Below are 18,436 nucleotides of genomic sequence, written 5' to 3'. Positions count from 1 at the left end.
AGCTTGTTGAAGCCTGCCTGTGTATTCTCTCTCCCTCTCCTACTGGGAGGAAAATGAGATCAGAGCCCCACACCTCATCCCTGCAAATTGACAGATACACTGTCAGCTTTGACATTTTGAACTGATCATCAAGACTGCCAAGCTGGATGGTTTGCAATTAGTAGGTACACAAATTGAATGCCCTGACATTAATCAGCAAGTGGACTGAAAATGTTCATTTCAAAACCAGCAAGACCAGTGGAATCCTGGCTATAAATAAACATGCCAAAACATTCGGAATGATCATGGAACATTAGAAGCTTTCTCGAGGATGTCTGCCAGCGTGATTTATTACACAGAGATGAAAAAGTTTGTTCTAAAAATGGGACCTTTTTTTTTTTTTTTTTAGTACACTTCTTTTCCCAAGAGTTTCTATTCTATTTAATCCTGCTGTTATAGCTAGATCAAATATTCAGTAAACATGGGGAAAGTTTGGTGGATATTCATCAAGCCCGAATACTAAAACAAGCAGGATGTCGTTTTATGTTATGCTGCATGTCATGCAAAAGCTGTCAGACATAGTGAATGTACTGGTATGAGGAAATAACTTTTAATCCTATTTGCATATCTCCCATAACAGTGGTTTCCTCAAAACACAATCAAATAGAAACTGTACTGTATCAGCACAAAAGGCTCCTTCTTTTCTTCTTTCCTTCTTTTCTTTTCTCCATCATTGATGCTTATGTTTGTTTGCCAGTAAGATGTAAACCAACAATTAAGTAACAGGCACCTCAGTATGGGGCTGATTGGAAGCAGAACAAGACTCCTGTTATTCCCACTGGATTGCAAAAGCCTTCTCAGCTGCTATAGAATACACCTGTGCCCAGCGATCGCCTTCCATATAGTCCTTGAATTGGTGTCTGGGGTGGGCTTTAAATTTTTAATACCTCATTTAGATCCAATGAAGAGTAAGATCTTCATCATCTTGGACTGACAACCTTTAACCGTAAAGCTCAATTAGGCAGAGGAAAGCAGGGATATGTATCAAGCCGACCTCTTCAGCACATCCCCTTGACCCATCTCTTGATATATAATACATAAGAATATATAAAGCATAAATGTTCTTTGTGTTTGCACCAAAGTGGTGAACAGTTCAGTTACTGGTGATGTTAAGACCCTGACCTGTTTGTTCTAGCATGAGGATATTTTTTGATGAAGACTACCAAACATTTCTGTAAACCTAGATCTAGACCTAGGGAGCTAGGTGGTAGACCTAGGGAATAGATTGAGAACATGGCCAACCAGTTAGGGCTTGATTTGTTTCAGAAGTGGGACATTAGAACTCTCCCGTCCTGCAGAAGGACTCATAAAACACACGAGGCTTCAGGAGGGCGAAACAAATGAACAACCTCAAGAAAAGATTAACAACTAACTAAGAGGAGCTTGGAGACAAGAAAAAAAAGCTTCTCAGCCAGAGGGTAGATGTGAGAAAGAATTCAGATTCATTTAACCAAGAAGCCTTCAAATAGCCAAGTTAAATCACAAACATTTTCTTGGTCTGTTGCTCTTTCACTCTACAAGTCTTTACTCATCTCCCGCTCTCTCTTTTTTTGGTGTTTAGGCTTGTGTACTCCAGTCGCCTGGGAGTGAAGGCTTAGAAGGAGGTGTTGACAGAACTCAGTAGCACATATTAGTGTAGGCTAACACTAGTCTGCTTGACGCTGGCAGTATGTGTGTGTGTGTGTGTGTGTGTGTGGGCTTCATTTGCCCCTTACTGTTTGCTTGTTTACACACGACGAACGAGACAAAACAGGGAGTGGGAGAAGTGGCTTTCCTCCATGCCTTGTTTACACAAATCGCTTAGACATATTGCTTTTTCAGTCGTCTGCTCGTACTCCTTCGAGCATCACTCCTCTCCGGTTTGAACAACAACCACCACGTTACTCACCATGTACACAAAAGGGTGCATCACCTGTGATATTGTTTCTGCAAGCAAGAGTTTCTTAGACTTCCAGTAATTTTTTTTTTTTTTTTTTTACAGAGGACCTGCAAGGTCTAAGCTCACATTCGTTAAAAGCAGAGGAACAGCAAACAGCTTGTGAAAATGCAGGATGCTAGAAGTTTATATTCATCGACTGAGAACAAGTCAGTCACTATAAAAGATGTTATTGCTGGCTGCTGCCTCATAATTCCAGCCAGCACCAAAGGCTGGATGGTTTAGGTAGGAGCTGAGGGGCTTAGCACCATTAAACAGTGCTGCATCCGATCTTTTCTATCCGGGATACTGCACTGCTTAGTCATCTTGCAAAATTTCTGCTACTTGTTTGCAGTCCGATTTAATTCACGCACGTCCTATCAATTCATAAAATCTAGCCAAATTTAGAAAATACATGTGTTAAATAAAACACTTCTGGTGAGCAGAAGCAGAGAGTGAGCTATTCGTTAAAGATATTCCAGAGCTCCCTGGCCTCTAGACTGATCCAGCATATGGAAGCCTTGTGGGAACAGGCAATGAAGCACAGTTCCTGATACCCGCTGATTGAAAGGCTTGATGTTCAAGGCATTAATCGTGAATATTTAACGCCCTATCCATCCTCTGAATTATCGATGAGAGAGAACTACAGAACTGCTAGTATATAGAACCGTTCCACTTTTCAGTTATTTAACTACTTCAGACGACAGAGTGGTTTCTAAATTACCCATTCGGTTTCCGCTTACTTCAGATGGTTTTATGGTGTTTCTGTTTCTTATACACACCAGCACAGCCCATAAAAGCACCGACAACTCGTAAAATCCACTCTGAACATTGGAGAAGGGCAAGGGACAGGGAGCTGATCGGTTGCTGAAAGCTAATGGCCAGTTAGATGACCTCATGGCTGATTACTGTGGATCTCTTTCCAAGATAAGATAGCTCACTCAAATATACAACATATTTTTAACTTCACTTTTATGAGATGAACCAGAAACGACCCTTATGAATTTTCGATTCATGACACGGTCTAAGATAATTGCTCTTTTGCAAGGCAAATTCTGCCAAGTGTTTCAAATTTCCATTAACGTGAAAACAAGTTACAGAGAGAATGCTGTGATTTTGGGCCACTCAGTTATTACAAAATGGAATTTTTTAGTAGCCACATTTATGTAGAAAACTGAAAGAAGGTTTAGAATTCTTTGGCAAAATTTTATCCAAAGATCAAAATGCATGGAAAGCAACAGGTGACTAGGTTCCTATCAGCAACTAAAAAAGTGATGCTTCGTGCAAAGCCACAGTCATTTCAAGCTTCCCAGCATCAGTGAAGGTCATAAAACCTGCCGACCCTGCTTGCTACCTTCACACATACACCCACACACACCAGCTTTCTCTAAACCAGATGCCGTTGCCAGAAGGCACCCATCAAGCTTGCTATGACCCCTCCTCCCTAAACTCTCTCAAGCCCTTGGTTTTGCTGTACTCACAGTATGAATGCACTAATTACAGGCACAGTACAGGTAAATTACAGGGACTAGAGCTTTTCTTTCCTAGCATGGGGGGTAGTGAGTGAGAGGAGAAGGGGGCAGCAACAGGTTGTTAACCATAATGGATGCCACCCATTCTTTCTTGTTATTGTTCTCCCAAGTCAGTCCTCATTCCCGTCATGTTCCCAGGGTCTTGCTAAGCACACTCCAGCAACACAAATCCATCATCCTACCTGGATCTGTGCTGTGTTACGTTGGTCAACAACAGATCAACCCATCTTGCTTATTAGGTTGAAGTAGCTCCCTAATTCATATTTCAAAAGCAATTACAACACCTAATCAACTTGAACAGCCTTCTTTCTCACAGACAGCGTAATAAAACCAGTTCAGACCTGCCATAGTAGACTGGAGCACGGTGAAGTGAATCGATTTGTTTTTTCTAAATTCACTTATGCATTACTTCACAAGGATTAGTGTCCTCCAAAACAAAGATTAGCACAGATTTTTCCAGAAAAGACATTATGCATATAATATATATGCCCTTTTTTTTTGTATAGAGCAATTTGACTGAGGCTGACCTTACACTCTCTGGCTAGCACCAATGACTTGGAGCCACTATTTGTGCCAGTATAAAAATGAGCACACACACACACACAAGAGAGCGAATGGGGCCAATTAATGCTACAAGAAAACATCTGGGCTAGCATTCCACCTAAGGCTAACAGGCTTTTACATTAAATCCACTTGTTAATGGCATTGAAAAAAATAAGCATCTTAACAAGCCCCAGTGAGTGCTCCAAGCAAGTGCAAGAGCAAGTGTTCCTTGGGGACAAGAAACATTTTACCGGTATTTAATTTCCTCAAGTAAGACAGTTCTGTAATTTATTCATACTACCCTTTGTTGGAGAGCAGACCATGTTACAGATGACTTTGAGGTTTAGGGGCACTAAGGGTACATTTGATCCTTGATGATCAATTCATGCCATGGCTTCACTCAAAACAATTAAATTTGTACTCATTAAGTTCATAATAGCTCTGCCAAAATTAAAAAGCTTTGCTGTTAAAGAAAAAAAAAGAAAAGAAAAGAAAAAAAAAAGGATGAGGCAATAAGTGATTCAGTGTAATTTGCTTATGAAGTAGTTTTCCACGACGAAGAAGTCAATAAATCAAGGGTGATGTCTGGTAAATTGTTCAAACAGCTGTTTCTGTTGCCAGAGGCTGAAGTTTAATTCCTGCCTGAAAACATAAAAGTGGAATGATGTGAACAGAGTATTTAAAGGACTTGGCCTTAGAGAGTCCAATTGTTTATGTATGTCTTTGGGGGAACAGAGGGCTGGAAAAGGAAATGGTTTTACCTTGTCTCAATAAGAGAACATTCCCACCACTGGCTACAGGTAACATGAACTCAAATGAACAGCAGAAAGGACAGTTCATACCAATTATGTGCAGAAACAGTGGAGGCTTTCAGACTTAAATAGGAATTTGAAGAAAAAAAAAAAATAAAATGTGGTTTGCTACCCTGAGACGGATGTAGGGGGTGGGATGGGGGGGCATTTTTGATTGCTAGTTTTCCTCTCGAAAGAACAGAGAAACAGCCTGTCCAACCTACCAGAAGCAAAAGTTTATTCTCAGGGCAACTTTTGGCTTCCTCCTGCAAACCCCAAATATTTCCCATCAATGACAACATTCATAAGAATGAAGAATGAAATGCCCTCAACCTTTTCGACCTTCTCGAGCAATTCTGCATTTCCGTAATACTGGACTCACAGGCACGCATACATGCACAGGATCTGACCTAATCATATCTGCATAAAAACATCCCTCTGATATCTATACATCGCTAGAAAGCCTGACCTTCACCTTCACCTTAAATCACTTTTCAATAGGGTTTTCAAATGCTAAAGGATTTCAAGCCATCGCGTAAATACGTTTAAAAGGCACACATCAAACCTTAGCTAGACTGAAGCACATCATAGACAATAGATATGAAAATGTCAGGAGACTCACAGTCGTGACAAAGCAGCATTCTTCTGGAACAGTAGCTCTGGCAGCTGGTAGAGTTGGTTCCTATTTAGACGTCTAACAGAGGCAAAAAGGGGAAGAAGAAAAAAAAAAAAGCTACGTTGAAGTCATCACAGTAAACAGGAATACAAATGAAGTGGAAATTATCTGATAGAAAAGGCAGCTGGCTAAAATGAAGCAAAGAACATGGTCAAGGTACTAAAATATCTTTTGAAACTGCGAAAAACAAACAAACAGTTGACTAGCATAATTAGCAAAATCGTACGAGACAGATTGTGACTAATTACCAAATGAGACCGCAGGTTTTAAGTGCTTCCAGTTGAAGGCTAAACATATGGGACTAGAAGCTAATCATTTTTGGGGGGACTATTATAAAGATCAGATGATTTTTTTTTTTTTTATTTCACATGTTGCACATTAAAGTGAACAGCTGTACAGCTGCAGTCCTAGTTTCAATAGTTTACCACATGATCTGCACAGAACAGCAGTGCAGCTGTGATGTGGTTCCTTCGTTTTGACAGTGGCTTCATGCTGAAGCCGCCATTCCCCTCTTACTGATGGGGGGCTTTTTGTAGCTTCTCAAACAAGCGAGACTGGCAAATCTGTTTAGTATCATGTAAGCCTAAGCCTTTTTTCCACACATTCTTGGTCGGGTTCCTGGTTGGCTAGTAAATCTAGCCAGGAACCTCAGATCACTTGTTCGGTTTTGTTTAGCTTCTTTTTTTTTTTCTTTTTCCTCCTCACAACACCGAGCTTGAAGCTGTTCCCTGCTTTAATCTTAATATTGGTTAGGTTCTTAGCTGGCTAGTAGAAGAGACTGCCATCTCAACACACTTACAGTCTCTCCAGTTCTTTCATGTCATCAAAGGCCCCCCGCTCGATGGCTCCAATTTGGTTTTCCATCAGCTGCCTGTGGAGAGAAATCACAGTTGGTGATGGAGATGTGGAGATGTTTGGCATAGCTTGGGTGGATTGGGACAGAGTGCTCTTCAGGTAAGTTGAGGGGGTGATAGACCTGTTTGTGGAAGGAAATTAGAAGGTGGTGGAATGTTGGCAAATAAAAGAGAATTTGAGGGAGTCTAGCCAGGATAGTGGGCAGGGAAAGGTGCATGGGAGGGCTGGGAGACTGTGGTGGCAGTGTTTGGCCAGTAGACATTGGCTGGTGTGGTCTGGGATGGCGGTGGGGTGTGAACCATGCAGGCGTACAGCCCTGGGATGTGTAGGCCACCGTCAGCTCTGTGGCTAGGTGCTTTAAACTGAAGCTACTTATTCAAAACAGGTCGGGTAAGCCCTCAGAACCACAGACTTCACATGAACCCTCAACACTGCGCATAAACAGACTCACCACAGGGACTGCAAAAACACTTGCATGTAAAACATTTATTTAAAAAACATTGATTCTTTTGGAAGCGGTGCAATCTAACACCTTGGGAGAGAGGCAGCCTGGCTTTGAGGAAACAAAAGAGTTGTTCATTAAAAAAAATGAGCTTTCGCAGAACAGCCAGTTCCCCCTGAGAACATGCAACGAGATTTGATTTTTATTTCCCCTAGGTTGAAAGATAATTGCAAGTCACAGATCACAGCCTCTTAATAAATAATAGAGTAAATAAATAAACAGACGATCATCATTTTCTCCAAAGGTGGTGGGTCTTTGAATGTTGATTAAATGAGAATGTTTTTGTTTTTTTTCCCCACAAATTAGAGCAAGAAGAAATACGGTCTTTGGGTAATTGTGAATGTACATATTTTTAAATCTTATTATCTAACCCAAAGACAGAATTACTTAACAAACATAACCTCATAAATCAGAAAGAACGGATATCTTCTCATGGTTTTTCAGACGTAGACGAGCGTTCTTTGTTTTCTCAGTGTGCGTGCGAGGCTCGTGACTGTAAGCATAAACCGTTTTTCCTGTAAGCGCCGTCTTCACCAAGGGCAAAGGTTCACACCCCCATTTTCACAGTGAGGCAGCCAAGTCCCAGGGGTCAGAAATGTGAGAGTACCCCCCATGCTCCTGCCTCCAAGTTAATCATGTTAACAACCCGCATGGAAATACAGGGGCCATTGGGAGACCTTCAAGCTCCTTGGGGGAAACTGGTGTGTGGGTGTGTGGGTGGTTGGGGATGTTAACAGTGATATACTTGTAGAAAGTTGTTTCCATCTTGTATCTAACAATACGATGGGTATGCTGGGGTATAGACTTTTACATATATAAATACGTTGGTGTTTGGTGATGGTTAAAGCAAAATAAATTCAAATTCGGTCTTTATATTCTATTATATTATGTCATTATTTTATATCATATTATATTTACTGTCACCTCAGTAAAAAGCCATGTATATGTTATTAAGGAGAGACTTACAGAACACGGAGGTATTTGAGTCCACTAAAATCATTCTTGTTGATGCGGGTGAAGTTATTTCCATTCAGTTCCCTGCAAAGAAAAAAAAAAAAAAAGAATAAAATATTAATGAATTCTTCCTCCACTGGGATGTTTCCATTGAAGTTGAAGTACATGATGGAATCAGTAAACTGAGATATGCCACTTGTGACCGAGATTGCGTTACACGAAAAACAAACATTTCTCAAGCCTATTAAGCATTTTTACAGTGTCACAAGCCTACGTAGCATTACAATAGTTACAGTAATGTAACTATTCCAAATCCATAATAAGGAAATCTTATTGAATAGTGTGTAATATTTCATAGACATTTTACATCAACAAAAAAAAAAAAATTCAATTTTTGCAGTCTGGGCTTTTCATACGTTTGAAAGAAGTTTCATTTTGTTCAGCAAAAAGCAAGTTGTGTCGAAGGCATTAAGACAGTAAAGCTTTATAAATCGATATCAGATATAGAGATCACTCATCTATCGAAGCACTTTGTAGAAGAGTATCTGTTATCTTTTATGGCTGACTAGCCTGTCATGAGACTGGTCAGAGACTCCAACGTGAATATTGACCGATAAACTGACTCTTATAAGATAACCAAAATGAAAAAAAAAAATTTTGAACAGCAGATGATTATTATATTCTTTAAGACTATAAACTGTGTTCTGACTAAACACTGCATCTGTTAATACCAATGCTATGCTAAAATATATTATGTTTATAGGTTTTTTTTTTTTTTTTGGTTCTTGTGCTTCCTCTACAGGGAATTCTGTTTGACTGAAGCGGTAATTCTGTCCCAATTCATGACAAAAGAAATGAAAATTTGCCCCTCTATAGCACATCAATGAAGCGCGACCTTTCAACTGTCGACACTCCTAAACGCTGAAGCAGCTGTGGGATTTGGCTCTGAGCCCCTGCACTGTGTACCAGGTATAAACACACATTGCTCTGTTATTATGCCATAGATGAGATCTGGGGAGGTTTGAGTTAATCCTGTAGCAGTCAGGGCACCACCCTATAAAATGGGCAAAACACACTTGTATGCAGACACAAAAAGTCATCTTTATTCGTGGACCCAAAATTGACTTCTCTTGGTCCATTATAATGACCACTCTTGGGACATAGCTAGAAAGAGAGAAGCAGAGAGCGAGAGGTCATTGCAGACAGATGGTCTGTGTACACAGGTGCATGGATAGAGGGAAATAAATAATGGAGTGGGATTCATTAGCTGCAGCCTGATATACACATGTGCTGTTTATTGCTGGGCACTTAATCCAGCTTTTCTCATGGCTTCTCAAGTATAAATCTACTGGGTGGCCCCCTGTACCGGAACCCAAGGGGACTGGAGGCCTTGTGCAAGAGAATGGAGACTTAGCAAAACACAACCAATCACCCTTAATCATGCTAACTGCATTCACCATCTGCCTGCAAATTGCATGTTACTTGCCGACTAGCAAAGTGACAAAAGACTTTAACTGGTGCAAACTTACACACAGAAACATCCTCATTTAAATCCCAAAAGAGAGGCTTTATTCAGCTGGAAGTAGACTATGTAGATTTGTGAAGATTTCTGGTAGTCCTTGTGTTATAGAATCTGCAAAACAGCTGGGTTTTTTTTCCATTCAACTAAGTGGTCTCTCAAAACTCAAAATAGGGCATGTCTTTAAAACAATTTTAAGGAGCTAATGGCTCGGTTAGGGAAGTGGAAAGGGTAATATGTTCTAACTGTGCAATGCTACTATCTATATCTGTTGAGTGCTTTAAATATCCCTGTCTGTATTTGGATCTAAACTTGGCAGATTGGAAAAAAACACAGAGGCAGAAATGCTAGCACTGTCAACAGGACTGTTTATTTTTTAATCCTACTTGCACACTTATTAATTTTGTTTTTACCTGCCTACAGTATTTCAGTCTAATTATGTGGTTCTATTTAACAAAATATAAACAAACTGGTAGCCTCGTTTAAAGCACTGTAATCCTAACCAGGCAATTACTAAGTATACTGCATTGTTCCAGTCCCTGATGCATACCTCCAGTCCCAACCAGATGCCCTGTGAGCGACTCTGACAAGCTTCCCATTTACACCAAAACCAAAGAACACCTCTTCTTCTCATCTGTCCAAATAACGTGTTCTTATTTTGTTTACATGCCTAGTGTTAACCACTACCATGACTTGGTCCCTACTATGAATGAGGTATTTAGTAACTGCAGTGAAACGTCAATAGCTACCAAAGGAATTTAAGTCGAGTCCTGAAGGTTTAAGGAGTCAAAGTCTGTGAGCACGCTGCCATAGTGAGAAAATGAACTTCCTACCGCTGAGACAGTTTATTGCCATTGCTGGGTCACTGAAAAAGCATCCAAATAGGATCTTATTCATTAGGTCTACCAGACACTTATACAAAAATTCTGCCATTTCCCCCTACTTCACGGGGAACTCCCACTGTAGCGGGTGCAGGAGCCAAACGAGTGCCATTGCCCATTTCCTGTCATCTCATCACAGCTCAACAGAGAGCTGGGGACCTAGATGTTTCATGTCTCCCGAGAGGCCTGATTTCTCAATAATTCAAAAGGCTATGAAGAAGTCCAATGAAAAAAGGCAGTATGTTTATTTCTGCCATCTGTTAAAAAATCCCGCTGCGACAAGGAGAGCTGTATAACATGAAATAGATTCTGTGGCAGAGAGTAGGAAATGCATATGCGATGCATATACTCAGTAAATTTCTCTCTCTCTCTCTCTCTCTCTCTCTCTCTCTCTCTCTCTCTCTCTCACACACACACAGAGCACTCCAAAACACATATATATGTGATACAAGGTGGGGAAACAAATTTTGCTTGGGAATTCTCCAAAGGAAATAAGAGCTTGATTCCAAAGCCGTTTATTGGCAGAAGCAGAGGAAACCAAGGAAGATCTTGGGTCAGCGCAACTGTGCAGACAGTGCACCTTGCTGGGCCAACAAGCTGCTGACCATCACATCACACTCTAGCAGACTGCTTTATGCTGTTACGGTTGGCGTTGTTACTCAAAATTCACAGATCTCTGGCAAAAAGTGCTCCAACGTTCTGCTCCACTTCTGTGCTTCCCACAGCTACTCGCTTTGAGCTTCAGAACACTAGATGCTAACGGAGCATTGATTTACCCCGAACATCTTTTTTGTTCTTATTCTTGAACCTAACCAAATGTCAGCACATGCTGTGACCGTATATTGCTCTTTTGATTTATTTGCTAGCACTGAGAAGTTAATACTCTGTGCTTATGTTCTTGCATGCCCTGCTCCCATGACAGATGGAGGTGCCAGCTATGAGATCTTGGGCCAGGCACTGATCACACTCTACAGTGAAAGAAGAAAGACTGTAGCATCTTTTTGCACACCAAGTACAGATTTCTTTTTCTTTTTTTATTTTATTTTACATAATACTGTAGAGGACAGAAAAGGAGAGAGTGAAATGAGGAGAGAAGACCCAGTGAGCCAGAACAGACTAGGGACTAAAGCTCAATGACATTGAGAAGCTTTGACCTACATAGCAGACCGGTAAATGCCTGTCTGCACATACAACTCTATGTCTTCCAAAAGAGAGACAAACCAGACCAGGACAAAAATAACTACCAGGAGATAGTGTTTGTGTAGTTAATCAGTTCTTACCTTTTGCATTAACAGGACAGGTTTTGTTCATTTAGTCATACTCAGTGCATCATTAGCTTTTAAAATGGAGAGATAAAATAAGTTGAAAAGCTGGCTGGAATGGGTTTTTTTTTTTTTTTTTGGCAGGAACTCTTTCCATAATACAATACATTACTGCTGCAGGTAGAGTGCTGACTAAACAGAACTACCATGTAATGCTATCAGTGTAAATGAGATTGAAGTTATTTCACATCTTCATACAAAACAAAACCAATCCAGGAAGCAAAAGAGATAATACAAAGCTGGACCATGCATCACTCTGCTTTAAAGAAAAATGTAACTCTGACCAATTTCTACTGAAATATTTGTCGATTCGAGAATAATTTTGTTGGAGTAAAAGCTCCAGAATTTACCGTAGCTCTCGAAGACAGCTGTAAGTTGTGCTTGGTTACTTAACGATCTATGACTTGATGCACGTGAGAGTGTTGACGGCTGCGTCAGCATGAAAGTTGAAGCTTTGGAACCTGATCCGTTTGAGCAGAGTATATAAATGAGGAGATGAGAGAGCTGGAGAGACTAAGGGCATCAATCACTGCATTGTGCTCTATAGGTAGAAATGAAGCAAGGGCTAAATCCCAGTGTTCTGGATAATGTACGAGATGATTAACCAAACTGAAAATACATGAAAGAATTTCTATTAGAATATCAATTTTGGATGTCATTGATTAATGATTAATATGAAACATATTCAGCTAGAAAATAGTTAAATATTAAACCATGTTTGAGAACTTGATAAGCCATCTTATTATTTAACTGCTTTTACCATTTGTTATCACCGGCCATTGTGAAGATCCTGACAAGTGCCTGGAGCAAGAGAACCTGGTAAAAAGGTGTCGTGAGGTAATCGGTCATATCAACACTGACCTGCAAATGCCTTGTTTAAATTACCTCAGGAGTAAATGGATTGCAAACTCAATCTGTACCCATACAGCCAGGGGGGACTTGAGACTATTGCCCGATTAGTCTAGACATTAGAATTGCTAGAGTCATGTTGCAAACCATTGGGCTGACCCCCCCTGCTTATAGTGAGGCCATCAGAACCGAACTCAGCCACGTGTGAAATGAACCTGACATTTTAGGAGTCACGGATTCACTGCAAATGATGGAGGTAAAGAAATGGTGGGGGGGGGCTGCGATCTACCATTCTCACAAATGCTTTCCTTTCTAGCTAGTAGATTGGTTACACCAAAATGTCCCTATGGTTGATGGACAGTAAATGTATGTGTACATGGTGCTCTGTTATGTGTATAGCCCAACCTCATGCCTAGTGCCCCAGGATAGGCTCCAGATCCAACCCTATGAGAATCAGTGCCTTTGTGTAAGGTATATGGTTATACATTTCTAATTTTTGCTAATGGCTTTACAGTGGATATAATGGCTTTATTGTGGTCATAGTGGATCCCGAGCCTATGTGGAATGAACACATTCAGTACAGGACACCAGTCAATAGCCCTTAAGCAACAACCCAGACTTTTCAACCCAAAGTCTGGTTGCTTTTACCAGGAGGTTAAGTCTGGGCTGTAGATAGATCCTCCAACAAGATAATAGATTCAGAAATTCATCCGAGTCAACAGAAAAATCGGCTTCAGCAACACAGCATACCAGTTCAAAACCTGAGGTCAGTCCAAATGCACAGTACTAAGAATATAAAGGATCTAAAAATGTTATGCTCAGAGAACTGGACAAAAAAAACTTCCAACCTTGTTAGATATTTCAGGAAACATTTCGGTGCTGGCGTCCTTCCGCTAACCTCACGAATATTAATCTTGGTAATTGTTTTGAAAGTCTATATATTTAGCCTCGAAATATTACTCAATGCTGTTCTTTTCCAGTTTGTGTTTATTTTAATGAAGGGTGCCAACAGTTCTGGAGTTGACTGTACCCATGTGTAGGAGTCTGAAAGTAAACCTCATTTACAAGGTGCACTTAACAGCACAAAAGTCAGCAACTGCCAGTAAATCAAACATCTGTGTCTGTAATTGAATATGCCAAACTGTTCAACTAGAACCTGGAAACAAGTTGTGCTTCAGGGACGTGGAGCGCTTGAGCACATTGAGATGGAGAACACACACAGGCTTTCATTCCCTCGGAGCAAATACAGGGTTTGTGTTTGTGCTTTGTGGATGTTTTGCTCACAACAGTTTGTAACAGGCTGAATACCTTCTACTTATTCCTTCAAGAAAGTAAGTGGTACACGGTTTGTAGCTGGGTAGTCGTGTCATGGTGCTCTGACACTCTGACTTAATTAAAAGGCTTGTCTGATTGCAGCTCGTGTAAATTAAACAACCATAAAGAAAGTGAGCTAAAACATTTCCTGCTCATGCTTTAGGTTAAAAGCTGCCTTGTCACTGATATTACGTCCTAATTAATCTTCGAGCTCTTTCTCCCCAATCGCCATTATGCTCACCTTAACAGAAAGCTGTCGGCCGTTAAGATTTAGTATAAGACCGTGGCTTATGGGATGATGGGAATGTGAGGACAGGAAATGTGTCTGCTCTACACAACCTTTAATTTAGCACCATACTCATCAACATTGGCATTCCTCGAATAATTCTCATTCCTTAACCGAAACCATCTGTGAGAAATAAGCAGGGTCACATGTGACTGGATTCTCCTGTCTGATGTCACAATATGTGTTGAATTTATTGGCAAGGCATGAGCCCGGGGAAATCTTTATCTTCTTTATCTGGATTTTGAGTTGTCTGTGTCCTAATTGAGTAACATCATGGCTCTTGGTGTGGATATGTTTTTGTTTTTGTTTTTTATCTATCCACTGATTTGATGTGTATCATCATCTGATCAAAATGTTGCACAATGTTGTTTAATAGTTCTGGCTTTCAAGAAGAACTTTTTCTTTTACATGCCTTTACAAAGACCTTAACAGACTGGTTTTATATAGCGCATTTATTGGCTATACTACTATACAGGTTCTCTGAAAAGCATTAGTCAAAGCAACACTTCTGAGTTTGGCAAAAGAAAAGCATTTGTTTCTTGCATCTGAAGATCGCAAGTTTGAATCATGATGTCACAGCCATGCATGGCCGGGGGTCCAAGAGAGCCAAATCGGTCGCGTTCTCCCCTATCAATCACAGTGACACTAGCCAATCATGCACGCGGAACAGGGCGGATAGTATTTTTCTTTGAGCGTATTACTGAGCCCCTGAGGTTGCATGATCAGTGGTTAGAATAGATACGGACAGCTGGGTTCATAATGCCTTGGAGAAAGTATATGACAGGCTTCGTCTTTCCTGACGGAGCGGATGTGATCGGGAGAGTTGCCTGTCGGGTCAGAACAGGCCAAGAATAAATTAGGGGAAAATAAAAGGCTTAATTATTCATTTGTTCAGCTTCAGTAACCGATTTATCCTAATAAAAGTTGTGGATCTGGAAAATATCCCAAAAACATGTGAGAGAAAGCACATGCTTAAATGGAATAGGAACATGTAAAAACTCTACACAGACAGTAACCCGAGGTCAGGATGGAAGCAGTGGAGCTGTGAGGAGGAAGAACCTGCCTGATATTCCACCATGCTACCCTGTTTTTAAAAGATATCTCTTCAGCAAGCAGTCTCAAGAACGCACGTGGTTAATAAGAAGCCTTCATGTTTTTGAAGAAGGTGCTACAAACAGCCTTCGATCAATTCAATTAATCCGTATTACTTTGTACCTCTTCCTTTCCTAGAGCCGAAGTTCACAACCAAGCTCTCTAAACAACGATTCGACTCTCAGCTTAAACTGTTTCTTCATGCAGTATCTGTACTCAGCCCTCAAGCCCTCGACAGTTGAATCGATAAACAATCTGACAAAAAAGGCAAGAAAGGACACTTCTCACTACAAAGAGAATCCCAAATCAGACAGCATGGTCTCAGCACCATCAGCCACGCTTGATCTTGGCAGTGCGGCATTGCGAATATACATAAATAGATGCATTAGCATGTATAAAAAAAAAAAAACAAGATGCGGTACATTAAAGAGAAAGAAGAAAGCTGGATCAGTAATCCGTTTTTTTTATGCAGTTATAATGCGCAGTCATTCATCTTTTACCTCACGGCTTTGGGAGTGCATTGTGATTGTGTGTGGTTAGTGGGCTCATTGTCTAGTATATTTAGCAAGAGCTGGTTAAGAGGAAGTCTCGTATGGGGGTGCGAGTTTGGCACATGTGGCTACAGTCGTTAAGGAACGCGAGCAGAAAGGTCAGGACAATCGAAACGCTTTCTGACGAGTGCAGATGGGATTCTACATCCATGCACAAATTACAACCCCCCCCCCCCCCCCCCAACACCACTACACACACACACACACATTCACAGAACCTTGTCAGCATGTATAACCGAGCTTCTGCTTGCAAGGACATTTTTTGAGTGGATGTCTAAACCAATTGAGCCTAGCGGAGCCACTCTGTCCTGACTGAGAAATCCCCAAACCCCCAACGTTCAAATTTCTTCAATTTTTTCCCAATTTCACATTGCACTTAAACAAGCAGTGAAGACAAACTTCTTTTTTTGGTCTGTATTTAAGACATTTATGAATATAAAAAATTTTCACTTACATATTTACTCATCAATACATTAAATATCTATTTAAAGTTATTATAATGATAACAATAATATATATATATATATATATATATATATATATATATATATATATATATATATAACATTATTGCTTCCAGGACAAGTGAAATTTCTCATGAAAGCACCACAAAATATAATATTTTTAATTAAAATTAAATAAAAAAAAAATAAAAAATTTATCCGGAAAAGCCCACTTAAAGAAAATCGAATTAAAATAAAAAATGAAAGGCACGGAAAAACCAGAAGCAATTAGGAAAGCACGTGGGGTATCGTCAATTTGTCATAAGAGTCAGGGGGAGAAAAAAAAAAATTCACTAGGGACTTGTGTGTGGTTTATTTGACTTGAGCGATCACCTTGAAAAATGACCACTACACAATGGGGTCATTGGATGGAAAGATTTCTTAATGTTCCATCATCTGGAAGTATATTATTTTCCCATGATTTCATGATTTGATAGTAAAATAATAATAAGCCAGAACTGATATGGAAAAAGAAACGCAGATACTTGTCCCATCTGTAGCAAACAACAACAACAACAAAAAGATTAGACACACACACACACACACAGAGACACACACGCAATTTCCCTGGCATGTATAATTTATCAGAGATATTCTAAACCCGAAACCGGTACAATCAATTTTTTTCCATTTCTAGTCCTGGGAAATTAATTACAGCATGAATATTTCAAAGTGTTACAAAAGATCATAGGCAGAAAGAAGAGAGAGAGAGAGAGAGAGAGAGACGAGAGACGAGAGACGAGAGGACGGCTGATGTGCAGAGTGAGCCGCACAGTTAGTTTCGTTCTTCTGCAGACCAGCTGCTGATGAGAGACTCTCACTTCACTAGCCACATAATTAAGCACCATGTTACTGATTTACTGATTTCACCACTGATTCAAAGCCATTCTGTCCAGAGAAGAGGTTTTTTTTACATTAAGTTACACTGTCCATATAATAATAATAATAAATTCAGTAGTACAAATATTTACTTTCATCAAAGTTTGGCATCTTAGAAAGGAATTAGGGAAACGGATGCAGAATGAGATACAAGCTAAAATTCAAACAACAGAACTAAATAAATAAATATATAAATATCACGTGAGATAAGTGAAACTATTTTCAAGACGGCGTACGGTAAGGACAGAACTCATGTAGAGCGCCAGGAGCATTCATACACACAAGCTGACACAAGTCGGTTCTGAAAATCAGATGCATTTACGTGCGTTCTTTTGTACCTCTTTTACACCTGCCCTGAGGATTCGTACTAATTTTTCCTTCACTAAACATCTTGCGCTCCAACTGTGTTTGAGAGGCTACTCACAGACGCTCCGTGTTCCTTGGGATGTTCCTGGGAATGCTCTTCAGCCCCAGGTTGTGGCAGTCCACGGTGGTGCCGCTGCAGGTGCACAGAGCCGGGCACGCGGTGGCACGGTGGGCGAACAGGGCACCACACAGGAGCAGTGCCCACTTCCATGCCCTACAGCCTCCCATGGGCATGACTGATCCACAGCTCCGTAAAACTCCTTTAACTGTCTTTCCTTAAGGGATTTTTCTGCTCCTTAAGCTGCTGCAGAAGTCCTTATGCTGAAAGCAAAGCACACACAACGTGTGGGAGAAAGACTATGAAAGAAAAGGTAGAAAAGGTAAAAAAATTGTTTGTTGTTTTTTTTTTTTTGTCCTCACAGGCAGAAGAAATGGCTACTTTAGGTCAGACTAGTCCTGTTTTGATTGTTCTTGTGGAAAGACAAAAAAAAAAAGAAAAAGAAAAAAAAAAAAGAAGCTCGTCCTCTTCTGTCGTGCTTGACTTCCTAAAGAAAACTCTCTCTCTCTTTCTCTGTCTCCGTCTCTCTCGCTGTGCTCAGCGTCTATGTCTGCTTCCCTCCCACTCCTGCACTCCTCTGGCTGCCTACACAGAGGGGAACAGAGGAACACCAAAGAGAAAAAAAAAAGCACTCTCTCACACTCTCTCTTACACACACACACACACATATACACACACAGCAGTCATCCATCACAAAGATCTACAAATAGCAGCTCCCAAGCTCCACCCATATCCCCTCCCCTTCATCCAGTGTTCCTTCCCCCAATCCTAAACATACCACCCTCACCCCCTACAATCTCTCAGGCATCCCAGTGCAGCTCTGGGCATCCACACGTGTGTACGATTTACAACGTCCCGTGTTCCAACACACTGACCCCTGACGAAAGATAAGGATAAAGTACGGGGCACGTTGGTCATTACGAAGCGTACGCTCTCTCGAGACAGGAGAGAGGGCTGGTTCTGTTATACAAAGCAAGACAGTGTGCTTTTCCAGGTATGAAGTGTGTGT

General features: G+C 40.6%; 1 protein-coding gene across 4 annotated transcripts in view; it reads right to left on the bottom strand.

Moving 5' to 3' along the window:
- The window catches only part of slit1a (slit homolog 1a (Drosophila)), an 88,238-nt gene extending 70,137 nt beyond the window's left edge, over nt 1-18,101 (bottom strand). For 2 of the 4 annotated variants that reach the window (XM_058384890.1, XM_058384892.1), the window contains exons 1-4: nt 17,428-18,101; nt 7,820-7,891; nt 6,296-6,367; nt 5,443-5,514 (exon numbers count right to left, since the gene is read on the bottom strand). In XM_058384890.1, coding sequence (XP_058240873.1) covers nt 5,443-5,514; nt 6,296-6,367; nt 7,820-7,891; nt 17,428-17,603 — 392 coding nt within the window. In that variant the 5' untranslated portion in view covers nt 17,604-18,101. The remainder of the gene's footprint in view (nt 1-5,442; nt 5,515-6,295; nt 6,368-7,819; nt 7,892-17,427) is intronic. The other 2 variants (XM_058384889.1, XM_058384891.1) reach the window with 1 other exon arrangement.
- Nucleotides 18,102-18,436: the final 335 nt, after the last annotated feature.

This window comes from Hemibagrus wyckioides, linkage group LG29 (genome assembly GCF_019097595.1).
Source record: "Hemibagrus wyckioides isolate EC202008001 linkage group LG29, SWU_Hwy_1.0, whole genome shotgun sequence".
In the NCBI taxonomy this organism is placed as follows: Eukaryota; Metazoa; Chordata; class Actinopteri; order Siluriformes; family Bagridae; genus Hemibagrus; species Hemibagrus wyckioides.
This window is presented reverse-complemented; position numbering and strand designations above follow the sequence as displayed.